This window comes from Crocodylus porosus, unplaced genomic scaffold (assembly GCF_001723895.1).
Source record: "Crocodylus porosus isolate Cpor-Errol unplaced genomic scaffold, CroPor_comp1, whole genome shotgun sequence".
NCBI lineage: Eukaryota > Metazoa > Chordata > Crocodylia > Crocodylidae > Crocodylus > Crocodylus porosus.
In genome coordinates this window covers 2,806,746-2,821,756 of record NW_017728921.1, presented here as the reverse complement: position 1 = coordinate 2,821,756, position 15,011 = coordinate 2,806,746, and the positions used below count along the sequence as shown (strand labels likewise).

At 37.1% G+C, this 15,011-nt stretch overlaps 1 protein-coding gene across 13 annotated transcripts in view; it reads left to right on the top strand.

Moving 5' to 3' along the window:
• Positions 1-15,011, top strand: part of CLIP1 (CAP-Gly domain containing linker protein 1) — a 68,418-nt gene that overhangs the window by 21,121 nt on the left and 32,286 nt on the right. For 6 of the 13 annotated variants that reach the window (XM_019538750.1, XM_019538748.1, XM_019538747.1 and 3 more), the window contains exons 7-13: positions 487-547; positions 1,750-1,782; positions 6,167-6,271; positions 10,717-11,661; positions 13,317-13,433; positions 14,444-14,501; positions 14,752-14,835. In XM_019538750.1, coding sequence (XP_019394295.1) covers positions 487-547; positions 1,750-1,782; positions 6,167-6,271; positions 10,717-11,661; positions 13,317-13,433; positions 14,444-14,501; positions 14,752-14,835 — 1,403 coding nt within the window. The remainder of the gene's footprint in view (positions 1-486; positions 548-1,749; positions 1,783-6,166; positions 6,272-10,716; positions 11,662-13,316; positions 13,434-14,443; positions 14,502-14,751; positions 14,836-15,011) is intronic. The other 7 variants (XM_019538749.1, XM_019538743.1, XM_019538751.1 and 4 more) reach the window with 5 other exon arrangements.

Genomic DNA, 15,011 nt, shown 5'->3' with positions numbered 1-15,011 from the left:
CCTTTCTTATTTGCCCCATGCATCATATTGAGCATCCAGCATGTTCTGAAGATCACCCTGGTTTGCCTGCTAGTTTACATGCTCTTAAATCTGGTTCTTTTCATCTTTTTAACATTTCCTATTTTCTTCCTCATTTTGTGCATAAATTAGAGATTGTAATGGTGTATTAGATAAAGTTGTGTGTCCAGGCGATAGTCTGAGAACCTTCGAAGGATTTAAGGAATGAATGAATTGGCGACCAGTTACCTTGAAATATTTTCTGTCTTCTACTTGTAGAACTGCCAGAAAGGTATTATTGTCATATTTTGGCTTTAATTTGTCATTCAGAGTTCTCCATAGAGTTTCCCATGTTGTTTTTCTTCTCTTCCACTTTTTCCTGCTAAAGACTGAAGTAATCCGTAATTTTACTGTAGACTTTATTTCTTGGGAAAAGCAAGTGTGAAAATCCAGTCTCTTTCAAAATTGTCATTATTTTATGCTTCACAGGAAGGTAGAGGACCTTCAGTTCCGTGTAGAAGAAGAATCCATTACCAAAGGAGACCTAGAGGTAAAATACCCCCAACTTCGTAAGCTTCACATGCTGTAGGATTTCGAAATGCAAACAGTTCTAGAGGTAGTAGTACAAGTAGTCTCAGAAAATAATAGAAATGATTAAAACTGCATGTTGGTAGTCCAGAAGCGCACATAACACATGAAGATCGTTCCCAATTCTGCAGTCCTTGTTTAAGTTAAATGCTCAGACATTTCAGGATTGGACCCTTAAGCAAATTGAATTACTCAGCATGGCTTCTAGAGTTGAATGGTGGTGGGTTTTGTCAGAGTACTTTAGTTCTTGGTAAAATTCTACCCTTTTTGCTGTTTTATAGTATGTCTTGCTAATGCTTCCAAAATTCTTTTAGTGAAATCAACAAACAGAAATCAGTGTTAAAGTTTTATGAAACTGACAGTTGTTAGCTGCATCCCAGTTAAATGGGCACTGAAAATGAATCACATTTGTCTTCTGGCTGACTGACACTGAAAAATTATTTCATCCTTGTACACTTCTCAGTAAGCTTACCATCACACTGCGCTTTGGTAAGAGCTCAGAACTAAGAATGCATCACTGAAGAGTCAAAAACTTGCTCTTCCCACTGTTTACCTTCCTGCTTTTTCTGGTCCCTGTGCTGAGCTCTAGTCTAACGTTATAATGTACATAGGATTAATTAGCAAGAAATGGTCTGAGTCAGTGTAAACACTGCCAGTTTCATAATCCAAATTTTAAAATTTAAATTCTTGGATTCCCTCTTGTATCTCTAACATGTTCTTGTTTAATCTGAAAGATATTGAATGCTCTTATCCCAGGATGTAGAGAAATACAAATTTAAACTGACTTGTGACACTATGAACCCTTAATGCCCAAAAGTGCTAGCCTTAAGTGGTCCATTTCATATAACATTTCCTTTTTAGTTCTACCTTTTAGTCTTCCATCCATTTAAAAATAACTGTCTAAACTTTTCATAGAAATCTTCTTTATTTTTAGTGAATGACATATTATTTATTATTATTATTATTATTATTATTATTATTATTATTATGTTTAAAACAGTGTTTGAAATCACAGCAGACCAGAGTTGGTTTGTCAAGATGCATATCTTAAAGTTTAAATTGAATTCAGGTTAACTAAATGTCTCCTGTTGCTTGTATTGGAAATAATAGTGTTAAGTGTTGAGGTAAAATATTTTTGTTTTTGTTTTTAATTTTTACTGATAGCGAAAGAGGCAGATTTCTGAAGATCCTGAGAATGTAAGAGGGCACTTGCGTGTGCAAAGATATTCCCATTAACAGATTGTGTACAAATAAATGCTTATTGATAAACTTAATCACTAACTGCATAATCTGTTATTGAAACATTGACTGTAGTATGTGTGCATGTTGCTTTCAGAGCAATTACAACATTTATCAAAAGGAATGTATGTAATGACTAAACGCTGTAATCCCCCTTAACTGAAGTGTGGGAGAATGCATCATCCTTAGAGTCTTTTTCAAATATGAAACCACAAACTTAATACAGTGGAAATGATTGGAAAGTAACAGGAGCTTGTAGGAAACTAGTCACGCTCCCTGAAATGTCCCTCACTTAAAAACAGGCTGCAGCTTGCATTCATCACAAAATCCTAAACGCTTTCCCGTGAGCTCCCACTACTGTTCAGTGGAGGACACTGTACAGCATTTTATTACGTTTCTTCTGAGAACAAATTTGATGTCCCTCCCACATGCCTTAGACTCATTACCTTTTTTTTTTTTCCCCATGAAATGCTGATGAGAGAGCTTTAAGCTAGGAGAACCATAATTATCTCACTATTTATAGTGAACAAAGAAATGGATTTTTCATTCTAGTATAATGGGACTTCAGCCCTGAGTCATGGAGAGGAATTGTGTTACACTGGTTAGGGAAAATTGCTTTGCAAGTAATTAAAATAAATGCCCTCTGCTCTTTCTCTGGTACTGATGGAATTCCAAATCTCTCTCCTTTTGCTTAGACTCCCCTTCCCTATCCCAAGTAGACAGCACTCAAGACTAAAAATGGTTTCCAACTATGCATTCCTAGGTGTTTCTTTTCTAAAACTACTTCAGTGATCTGGGTCTCTTCTGTCCTTCCATGTCTGGCTCCATGGTGTGATGGAAGTAAACTTGCATGTGGCCTTCTTCTTTCCTGAGGGGGGAAAAAAAATCTTTGCTGCTGTCCATCTGAGCAGAGCGTGGTATTAATTATTTAATGGAGCCCTAGCTAAGAAACCGCTCGGGTTGCATTGTTTAGTGATCACCCCACCATGGGAGGCAGTGTGGGGAACAGGAGGACCTCCTGTCATAGTCACAGGACAGTTGGACAGTGGCATAGCTTTGACAGCTCGATCAAGAGATGCAAAACTTGACTTTGAATTTCAGCTTGGAGAGGAGGAGAGCACCCACAGTGTACAGATGCTGAACTTTATTGGTGACTAATGGCTCTGCAGTCACTTAGTGGAGTTGTACAGAGTATAAATCAGGTCCAAGTTAGGATTTGTCTCTCACCGCTCATCTCTGATTGCAACACTTCAGAGAAAGGAGAGGCTCCTGTTTTGAGTTGGGGATTTTTGCTGGTTTGTTTGCTTTTTTGCTTTTTATACATTTGGGTTGAATTTTAAGTTCAAATCCTTCTCTCCCTTACAGTACACTACAATAAATCTTTGTCATAGAAAGCAGACTCTTTTGAATGATAAATCCCAAGTAATAAAAACAATAAACTCTCAAAAATCTTGCTGAAGGTTCTCTTGCATGGAGCTTCTCTTATTGTCAGCTGCATGTTTTTAAATAATAGATGAGATTTTTTTTAATCAGTTCTGATTGAATTGATGTCTGTCTAGTATTAGCAGCTAGATATATGGTTTACAATTCTTATAAGTGATGAATTAAACAAGAAGGCTTTTAGTTTAGGATAAGTGCAAGAGAAAACCTTAAGGTAGTGTATTTTGATAGAGAAATTTTTTATCTGAGGAGAACTCTATGGTGGTGACCACTGATCCCCCTGGATTATTGTATATGCATGAGAGCCACCCAGACCTTTGATGCATATGCCTGGGCAGGAATTTTTGGAGGAGTGGAGGCAACCCAGACCGTCCATCCTCCCTTTAGCCCGCTGAGATAAAATCCAAAGACCAGACTGAGTCCAGATGGAATCGAACCCCAGTCTCCTGTGTGATAGACAAGGGTTCTATCAGTGAATTCCAGGGGACTCTGGAGAAGTATATATGCTTTCTATATAGATCTTCCTTGGGGAATGTGGTACAGGATGCGTAAGAATTTATTTTAAACCACTGGCTAAAAAAATTAAAACATTTTAGGATGACTTGTTGGTTTTGTCTTTTTGTTTAGTGGACTCAAATAATACTGTGCAGTCACACAAAGGGTCTTAATTAAAGCTATTGTATTTAGATCAATTAGGTATTTACAGCTTTTGTTAGCATCTGTTATTTCCCCTGAGAATATCTAGCCATATTGTATAAGGCTCTTGGTGACAGTAAAGACAATCCTTTCTCTTCTGATATACAACTGGTGCAGGAACAAAGCAGGCATGGAGCCTTATAGAAACTCAGCTAACACAAGGAACTATTGAATGCTTATCGTTTGAAGGAAGTTTTACTGCTTTTTGGATCCTTGCATTTTGCATCTATTAATTATATTAGTAGAATTAGCATACCTTGTTTTACCTTGACAGATACAGATTTTTGTTTTGTTTTTTGTTCTTTGGAAAAGCACTAGTGAACTGTCAACTTTTTAGACAGAGAAGCAACCTGATTGCATCAGATTGAAATACTCAGGTTAAAATATAATTTGATTAGTTGATGGGTGGAGAATAATAAACTTGAAGCAAAATAAGGGCTCCCTTCCCCATCTCACCTCCTCTGCAAAGACAACCTAATAGTCTTGGACAGTTAGGTCTGGTTTGAAGAAGTCCTAATCAGCTTATTGTGTGGTATGTGTGTGTTTGTTTTTTCCTTCTTAAATGCTACTCTTCAGGGATTTCTCACTGTCTTTACTATACTGGTTGTACTACCATATGCATATAAGATGGTTTGAAGTGGAATTAGTGCCTTGTTGGGATCCCCTACTTTCTTCTTCACTTCAGAGTCTTTCCAGCCTATGGCAGGTTCTGCATGCTGTAGACCTACCCATTCTAATCGGTATTTCCCTTGCTATTTCCATCTATCGACTCTGCTCTGCACTAAATTACCTGCCGTGGTTAAAGTATGTAGAAGAGCATTGCCCCTGCCTGACAGGTATTCTTGAAGTGAGGCATATCTTTTGCCATACACAGATGGGATTGAATTCTTTCTATCACCACCTGGGTGGGCTCTCTCTCTTGTTGAAGTGGTCAGGTCTCTTCAAATAGCATCTCTTCTCTGATAAACCAACAGGCAAGAATATTGTATTTTTAAAACTAACTTTCCATAGTTCATTATGGGCATGTGCTAAGAATGAGACCATGTACCCCATTTTGTAATTCATAGAGAAGTGTGACACCTAGTTTTTAACTCTGGATGCACTTCTCTTCTTGCTTTCACCCTTGCTCCCTCTTGTGCAAGCCAAGAATGGAACAGCTGTTGGGCTCTCCTTCATTCCTCTTAAACTTCAGGCTTTCTTGCAAATTTCTGGGAATTCTTGCAAGTTTCCTTGTTGAATATCTGGGAATGAAGCATTCAGATATTCCCTACTCCCTTATAAAACTTGTACTGCTTTTGGATGCAAAAGGCAGAAGTTACCCGGTGGTTTAGCTTGGTCTGGTTCTTTCTTTTTCTTTTATTTTTTTGGAACGGCGTCTCTTAGAAGTACAAAAGGCCCAAGTCCTTTGTTACTACTGCTACTTGTCCTAAACAGTTTAGACTTGAGTGATGTGCTGTGGGCAAAAATCAGCATTTTAGTTACAAAACAACCAGACTAAGTCAGTTGCATTCCTCCCAGTAGTTTTGGAGAATGATGCTTGTCTGTGGTTCCTTTCTGGAAGAGTTGGGAAAAGACATTGAGTGACCCACATTCTCTACATTTGAATTTACATTGCACATATCCTAGTGAAAAATACTTTGACCTTCCTGTGACTTGCTACAGAGACTTTTGTGGCAAAGTTTTGGAAACCATGAGAGCCTACTAGTGTTCTGCAGAAATCTGAACAAATATCCAAGTTCAGACCTGTTGTGAGCTGTTTCTTATTCTATGAACTTCAGCCACTAAAAACCAGGTCTGAATTTTCCACCCCTTGATTCATAAATAAATTGTTAAAAACAAAGTCAGTGTTAATGGAAGTGGCAAGGGAAGGGGCGTATAGTTCTGTAAAAACAAGAATTAACTATTCTAATTTGTGCTGATCAACTTCACGTACTGATAAATAACTTCTACTTGGCTGCATGAATCTACCTTTTGTCCATACTTCTTCTCGTTTGTTTTGGGTTTTGTTTTTTTTTGTCAGTCCATTTACACTTTGAGTCCGTTGCTTTCATCCATAGCATTTCCCTGTTCATTTTACCACTGCATCTTCTCTGCTCATCATTGGTAGAAGATACTGGCAGCACGGCCTGCATGTGGCTCCTTCCTTTTGTGCTGGCATGTGATGGTGGCACTGTTGTGTTCTCTTCCTTTCCCTTTTTACTAACAGACGCAGACCAAACTGGAGCATGCCCGCATTAAGGAGCTTGAACAGAGCCTGCTCTTTGAAAAGACCAAAGCTGACAAACTCCAGAGGGAGTTAGAAGACACTAGGGTAATGGTTTTCGCTATTTAAATGAACGAGACCTGTTTGTAATGTGGAGGCTTTCTCATGACACAGTGCTGGGTAAATACAAATTTGCAGGAGTGCCTTAGTTCTGCCTTGATCAGAATATCCACGAAAGTGCACAAAACACCCCTAACATTACCATTAAAATGATTGTGACCGTTAGTAACTTGCATATATATTTATAAATATTTCTTCAAAGGAATCCTTTGAAGAAATATCTATATATTTAATATATAGATATTTCTTCAACCCAGGTAAGATCTCTTCACACAGGAAAAGTATCACTTGAATACAGATCCAAAGCCACAAACAAAATTGTGAGTTCATTTATCAGTGTTCACTATCTACTTGTAGCAGATAGCACTGTTCTTTGTGCTCGTCAGGAAATGCTAAAATTTACTGACTTTCTGGGTCTAAACCAACATGTTCATTTCTTAGTTCTTCCAGTTGAGAAGCTTGTGGGAGGGTAGGGGGTGAAGTTCTCAATTATCTGGCCCTTGAGAACAAGTTGCAATAGTTATTTATACAAGCGTATAATGCCATACAGTTTTTTTCTCCCTCTCAACCTGTGTGGTCTTTCCATCAGTTTACACCTTTAAGACTTTTTTGTGATGCCTTTGTCAAAGGTGTAAAAGCTCTGCCTGTGCTCAGACTTGAAATTATGTTAATATCTTTCTTGCAAGAACCATATTAATCCTTCTCTTGAAAGGTATTAACCCTGTATCAAATTTTAGTGGAGACAGGGGCAACATAAGCTAAATGGCTGATTCCAGTATTGCTTTATACAGATCTTTTTAGTAGAACATGCTCTTCTACATCATAATTTGACCTGAGGTTTCTTTATGGTCAAGCTCCAGGAAGCATCAAAAAATACTTTTTAAAGTTCCTTAATTGGTGCTCTGTGCAGATACAAGAAAGGAAACTTTTTTGATTTTTGTACTTGAAAGCATTAATCATTTTGGTTGTGAAACTTTCCAGTAATTTAAAACTGCTCTGTTCAGATCTAAACCTTTGCTTGCTTAAGGTCGATTTAGATGATTTTAAATATCAGTCCATAATGAATATCAAATCATTGGCAGTCATTGTTCTTAAAATGAACTTGCAGTTGTCCAATCAGCTTTCTTCTGTCAGGTTAAAGCTTGTTGATTTAATTGAAACCGAATCTTCTCTCCAAACCAGAAAATGCTATAATTAATTAAGATGGAATGACAAGTAAATGGTACCATATCAGTGACTGTGGATTGGCAGCTAATTATTTTTCTAAATCCAAAAGATTTAAGCGAAGAAAAGGAAGATGTGGACAGCTACTTTTTGGTTCCTGTTAAATTTTAATAAGAAGTTATTTAATTTAATTACCACTGAGTTAATCCCAACGTTTGCCTATCAAAAGGCTTGCATTTATGGATCCTAAAGAATAAAGGCAGAACTTTGTAGTATCAGTGTGAAATTTTAAATTTGGGTTTTGCCAGAGTCCTGTAAGACCTCTTTTCTGAGAAGAGAATATTCTATAGATCCTACTCTTGGATTATAAAACTGAAAGAATGGATTGCTTCTATGTAGCAGGGAGCAATCCTTTAAATTTATGGGAATCCAGTAAATTGATGGGATTAATGGATCCAGGTTTTCATGGTGATTTTGAGCTATTTGGAAAATAGAAAATCATTAAAATTCCCACAGATAAATAAGAATTATGCTTGTCTATAATATGAATACGATACTGTAGCCTTCCTATAGGCAATATGATATTCTGCTCTAAGCATGGTTTCTTCATCATTCACTCAAAACATTACACTCTCATTTTGGATCCTCTTGTTATCCAGCTATCAGTTAGTAGGTGCAACATAAACTAGCTGCATTGTCTCGCGGGGTGGGAGGGCCATTCTGCAGAGAATGAACTTCCATTTAGCTGGAGTTGTGCATATTTGTGAAGTGTAAAAAAATGTCAGGCCCTTACTACTCAAAACAAAACAGCAAGACACTAAAGCTTTTCTGGCTCTCCAACTTATGCAAAAGAGGAACAGGTGTTTCCTAACTCGTTGTTTTGTTAAGATGATAGAAGAACCTGAATGGTAGAGGAACACACAGGTGATACTTTTACCTAATTTCATGTTAAAGAAAAATACAGAGCAATTGCACCTTTAGGACCCTTCTGGGACAGCACTGATATGTGGAGAGATTTCAAGAGGATTATACACAAATGCTCAGGTCCATGCTATGGAGATGTGAGATCTGTATTTCTAGGGAGAAGTACTTTAGGTATGCTTGATTCTACCCAATTAAGTTGGCAACATACAGCCTAAAACCTTGGTCTTTGGGGCACAACTGGTCCAAACATTTTTACTGAGAGAAGATAAGATAAGAAACCTTCATCTCTAGAGGAAAAACTAATAAGAATTTTATATTTGGGCTTATTAATATGTTCACAATTTCTGGCCACACTCAGGAAAAGCCTCACCAGACCTGATCAAGTGATGTTAATATTTTTGCCCAAATATTACCAGGAAGTCAGTGGTTACCCAAGACAGAGCATAAGGTTACCTGTTACGTGAATGGATTCTGGGTCTTGTTACAGACTGGTTAAGTTGCCTTGTTCTTGAATTCTTTACACATGCATGCCTATAGCCATGCTGGGTTGACAAGCCTTTATTAATGGCTTCTACGTTTGTGGAACATCAGTAACAGAGAGATGAGGATAACTTTAATAATACACTGCCAATCTTTGTGCTGAAAGAAAATACCCGAAAGCCTGCAAATCTGCTCCAAGAAGTGATGAATGATATCAGTTTCCCATGTGAAGAAATCTACCAGGTGTGGAAATGGCCTGATGAATACTACTTCTATTATGACACATTTGCAACACACATTTCAAGACCAGTTGGTGTATTGATACTTTTTAAAAATCATCTATGAATCAAAGAGCTGATAATTATCTTCATCTTTTTTCCTCAAACTGGAAAGCATTGAGAGCTTGTTTTTTTTGTTGCTCAGATGAGCTTTCTGTTTTATGCATTGGGAAAATCATTAAATAGTTAATGCAATTTTTCTTCCTGAGAGAGAGAAAAGTGCTTCTGCATTTCATTCATTAATGTAGTAAGTCCTCAAGGTTGTATTTTTTTTTTTTTAATTCCTATCAAGCTTTTGGTTTAGCCAGAGAGTTCCAATGGACGAACGTGTTACAATTCTTTGCTAAACAGTCAACTGGTTTCTTCAGGTTCTTACTGTTTTATTTTTTTCTTTAATTAAGTGAGCATTTATCTAAGAAGACCACCTAACTAGTTATCTGCATGTTGTGTATTTTCTTGCTCTGTTTATAAGTTGACTCTGCAATAATACAGTTGACAGCTTTTGTATGAGAAACGGCAGTCAGTCACTTAAATACTTCTACAAAATGTTTCTGGCTTCAGTAATGCATCCCACTGGTGGCACTGTTGTCTCCTCTTCCATTCATTCTTGTTTATTCAACCTCCTTTTGATAGCAGGTAGTTCTTGGTGAGCTCAGGAAAGTGTTTTTTGAAAGGGGTCACAATGTACACTGCAAAAAACATGCCTGATGGAATTTGTGGGAGGGGCTTACAGATTTTTTTTTCTTGAAGTCATAATTGGAATCATATAACACCAAGAATAGGATCTATAGAAAATACTTAAACAAATAATTGCAGGTAAGTAGTATCCTTATTTGTGATGTAGGTAAAACTAGGAAGGAGACAATAACTTTGTGATCAGAAACAGTTGTTAAGGGATTTTACATAGGCTTTATTCCAAAGGCTAAGAAAAGTAATGAGGCTTTGACATCCTGTGAAAGCCTTGGGTAGTATCAACAGATGAACTAGGGATGAGGGAAATGTGTATTTCATCTGTGTTTACATGGAGATCAACCAGATTTGCATTTCTTTGCCAGTCTCAAAGTGAGTATACATAGTGTAGGGAAGGAATTTCCTGAACAAATAAAGGCTGAGAATTCTCCTTCTTTCTTTGTCACTTCTAAAAATGGCTTTTAGAAGCATTTTACTGAACCTTGATAACCTGCAGAAGACGCAGTTTTAATTTAACAAATTGTTCACTGCTTAACGAGTAACTTCATAAAGTACAACTTAACTGTTGTTAATAATGGAATGTATGTACTAGGGGTTACATAAAATGACTGGTATTTTGATTTAAAATTAAAGGATCAGGGTAAACTGAATCAAGTATTTTGGATTGCTGTGTTTCATAGCCTTCTGTGTAAAGACAGCCTATGCTTTAATTCATGTTCCATTACCAGTGTCGAGAAGAGGAGGAGTTTGGATTAGATTATCTCTGACTTTGTCCAGTTTGTCAAAAAATCTAGTTAGGCTATATGAATGAGGTTAGTTTACAGTAACAAGTTAAATTTCTTTGTGTCTTAAATGTTCTATAATTATTTCTTTCTTTTAAAATGCTGTTGATCATAGGTGGCCACAGTTTCAGAAAAATCTCGCATCATGGAACTAGAAAGAGATCTAGCATTACGTGTGAAGGAAGTTGCAGAGCTCCAAGGAAGATTAGAGTCTAACAAACCAGTTGGTGATGTGGACACTTCTCTTGCCTTGTTACAAGAAATAAGTTCTTTGCAAGAAAAAATGGCAGCCATTAGCAAAGAGCATCAAAATGAAATGAATTCACTGAAAGAGAAGTTTGGTATCAGTGAAGAAGCTTGTCAGAAAGAAATCAAAACACTTTCAGCTTCAAACGATAGAATTACAAAAGAGAATGAGTCATTGAAAACTAAACTAGATCATGCTAACAAGGAGAATTCAGATGCGATAGAGCTGTGGAAGTCAAAGTTGGAATCTGCTATTGCTTCACATCAGCAAGCCATGGAAGAACTAAAGGTTTCTTTCAGCAAAGGAGTTGGGGCTCAGACTGCTGAATTTGCAGAGCTGAAGACACAGATTGAGAAAATGAAATTAGAGTTTGAAAACGAAACCTCCAATTTAAAATTAAAACATGAGAATGAACGATCTTATAATCTGAAAGAGATTGAAGGGCTGAAAGCAAAGCTGTTGGCAGTCACAGAGGAGAGGGAGCGAAGCCTGGAAAACCTGAAGATGAAACTGGAAAGTGCAGAAGATCAACATCTAGTAGAAATGGAAGATGCTTTAAACAAATTGCAGGAAGCTGAAATAAAGGTAAAGGAGCTAGAGGTACTGCAAGCCAAGTTCAGTGAACAAACCAAGGTTATTGATAGTCTTACAACACAGATCAAAGCTGCTGAAGAAAAGATTTTGGACCTTGATGCACTTCAGAAAGCCAATTCTGAAGGTAAATTGGAAATCCAGAAACTTAGTAAGCAGCTTGAGACAGCTGAGAAACAGATACAGATCTTAGAGGCAGAAAAGAGTGATGGAAGTAGCAAGGTTTGTATCAACATCCATCTTACTTTAATTTGTTTTATTTTATTTTACCCTTATACCACTTTTAATGTTCAGCAGTCAGCTCATCACAGAGGAAAAATGCGGGTTTTATGAATTGTGGTATTTTTTGTGCCATCTGAGGAGGTTTAGCGAAACTGTACCCTACGCTAAATCTGGAAGGCAGGTTCTCCACAGGTCCTTGTTTGGTAGATTACTGCCAGACACTTAAGTCTTGTGTGTGTTTTGCCATGGATTTAAGACTCCTGTTCTGAAGTTATACTGGGGCAAGCTGTGTTGCATATGGGTCCAATGAACAAGAAAAGCTGACATGGGTTAATTCCATGTGTTACAACTCTCATGGTGAACATATTTTAGGTTAAGTGAAATGAAACTCAGTAGGAAAGTCTTTCCTGCTTGATGATTGTATTGATGTGGACACGGGTTCCTTCGCATTACTGATGCCTCCTAAAGGTTGAGTACCTCTTTGAATGATGGTCTTGCAATCAAGGCTTCACAGCTCTGCCTAGGTCCTAAGCAAAAGTAAATTGCTGGTCAGAAAAAGTATGTCCTGTTCTTCCTATAGCTGAGAGACCAGTGCAGCGAGCTAGGAAATGATCAGTCTTTAAATTTAGTCTTCTGGTGGTCTCTAAAATCAGTCGCTTATTTAAAAGGGCTGAAAAGGATGAAGGAGTGATTCTTTATCTCTCAATTACCTAGAAGCAGAAAGGGGAGAAAAGGGTTACTCATCTTAGCAGATATGAGAGAGAAAGAGATGAGGGATCATGCTATATCTAAGAACTAAGAAGAGCCATAAAATCAGTGAGACCATGCTGATGGAGCATCTATGTGATGGCATGTGTTTTGTGACAGCTTCATCATGTGAAGTGTATTGAAGCAAAGTTTGCAACATGGTGCATGGCTCAGTAGTTTTGCTTGTGCTCAGGCTATCAACTAATGAAGCATTGGTCTAGGTTTGAATTCCGTAGATGGGAAAAGAAGTTCTCTTGTTTCGGGGGGAAAAGGCATGGTTTAATATCTGAGCTTTCCCCTCCTTTATCCAAGACCCAGCAAGTTGACTCTGTAATCACAGTAGCAGTATAAGTGACTTGGTAGTTTTCCTAAACCTTTCTACAAATGGTGCCAAAATACTACATCTGCTTGAACATTTTGGCATGATTTTTGGAGATAATGTTGAATGCCCACAATTCCCAGGACTGTCAATGGGCAGTATAAGCATTAAACATTTTCAGTGTTATGCTGGCAGTTCAGTACAGTTCTCTTTATTTAGTAATAAAAAACCCTAATTCTGTTGGCTATAAATATAATTTAAAATATTTGACTATATCCCAAAAACATTTTTTAAAATATCTGCTGCACAGTTCTAAGAATACTACATTTAGACAACTTATGAGTTATGCTTATTATCTTGAACTGATTCAGAGATGCAGCTAATACGTTAATGCAGCCTTCAGCAGAAATTTACTTTTATTTAATTAACACAGAACATTTTTCCTTCAGTTTTTGTTCATCATCTTAATTTTTTTATTTGATTGTTTAAACATCTTAATTTCTTTGAAACTCATTGTTTTAGGTGCTTCATTTTTTTTATATTATTCATGTTCATAATTTTTGTTTATGCCATTTAATCACCTTGTTAGGCTAGTAATCTGGCCAAAGACCTGCAGAGCAAAGAGCAAAAACTTCTAGACCTTGAGACAAACTTAAGTGCAGTAAATCAAGTTAAAGATTCTTTGGAAAAGGAGCTGCAAGTTTTGGTGAGTAGTTCTCAGAAATTCTCTCTAGCCATTGGGTTCACTTTGTTCTTTTATGGGAAAATCATAACTGAATTACACGAGTGAGAACTGCCCTCGCCATGGCAAAAGCCTAAGGTCATTTCAAAGGGAGTTTTGCCCAAGTTAAGTTTTGACGCAAAATTTTTCAGTACATCTCACCTCAAGGTAAGATACTCATAGTACTTTTTATTGCATTAAATTTTTACATAAGCAGAGCTCAGCTTCTACTGGCTTCAGATAAAACATTGAGCCAGATCATAGGCATCATACAACTCCATTTGAAAATAATTATTATTAATGGCTTTATATTTCTTAAGAGTCAGAAAACGTAGGTGCGTTGTAAATTCAAGGACTTCTTATATTCAAAAGCATACGGTAATTCCTCCTGAGACCTATCATGAGATTTAAGTGAAACCAAGATACGTATATAGTGGTTTTATTTTGCCATCTGGTCCTTTCTTGGTCACAGTTGTTTAAGAAGCTGATGTGAAGAGGTCCCTTGTGGAATCTTCCTCTGTATCCTGGCCTTTTCTTAGATATCCATACTTTTTTATTTTGTCTTCCCAGTAAGGCAAGAAAAGTCTGGTATGAGATGGGTCATAAGCTTGCAAAAGTTGGTTGAGGTCATGAATCCACCACAATCTTTGAACCAGAAGTTTATAACTGATGAACTGAGTTATCAGTTATAATTGAGTTATAACTGGTTCACTTGTCTTGATAGGCCTGTGTGTGAACCATGTTTCCCATACAAATTTGCACTGTTTCTGTACCACTATCCCAGCTTAAAGAGAAGCTGGAAGAATATGTACAGGGATTTTTTTCTTCCTGCCAAATTTAAAATACCTAATGCTACAAGTCAGAAATTCACAATATGTCTGTGACAGTCATCAGTCATAATTCTATCATTGGTAAATGGTAAATAGTGCCCATACTTTCAAAATAATGTCTCTTTATCAAATGTAAACTTGTCTTGGGCTTTCATTCTTTTCTAGAAAGAGAAGTTCACAGATGCCGCTGATGAGGCAGAAAGTGTTAAAAAATCTATGCAAGGTACGTTTTCCTAAAATCTAAACCCAACCTTTCCAATGCTTCAGAAAATTGTATCTTGCAAAATTTAAATTTTTCATGAACATGGCGTAATTCAACAGTACAGTACTTGGTTTGACAAGTATTAGGAATAAAACAGGATTATTTGTGGTCTCTTTGTTTGAGAGTAATATGCATGCCCTGTCAATGAGACTTGCTCAAAAAGTTGAGTTGCTGTTAAGCTGGTGACTAATTTTGCATTTTATTCCCATAGAAACTATTAAAAAACTAAACCAAAAAGAAGAGCAGTTTGCACTTATGTCCTCAGAACTGGAACAGTTGAAATCTAGTTTGACAGGTAAGGAAATGAGAAAATGGAGTATTTGTAAACAAAATGCCAGTTTCATAGACTTCATAGACATCAGGGCTGGAAGGGACCTCGGGAGATCGAGTCCAGCCCCCTGCCCAAAGGGCAGGAAGTCAGCTGGGGTCATAGGATCCCAGCAAGATAAGCATCCAATTTACTCTTGAAGG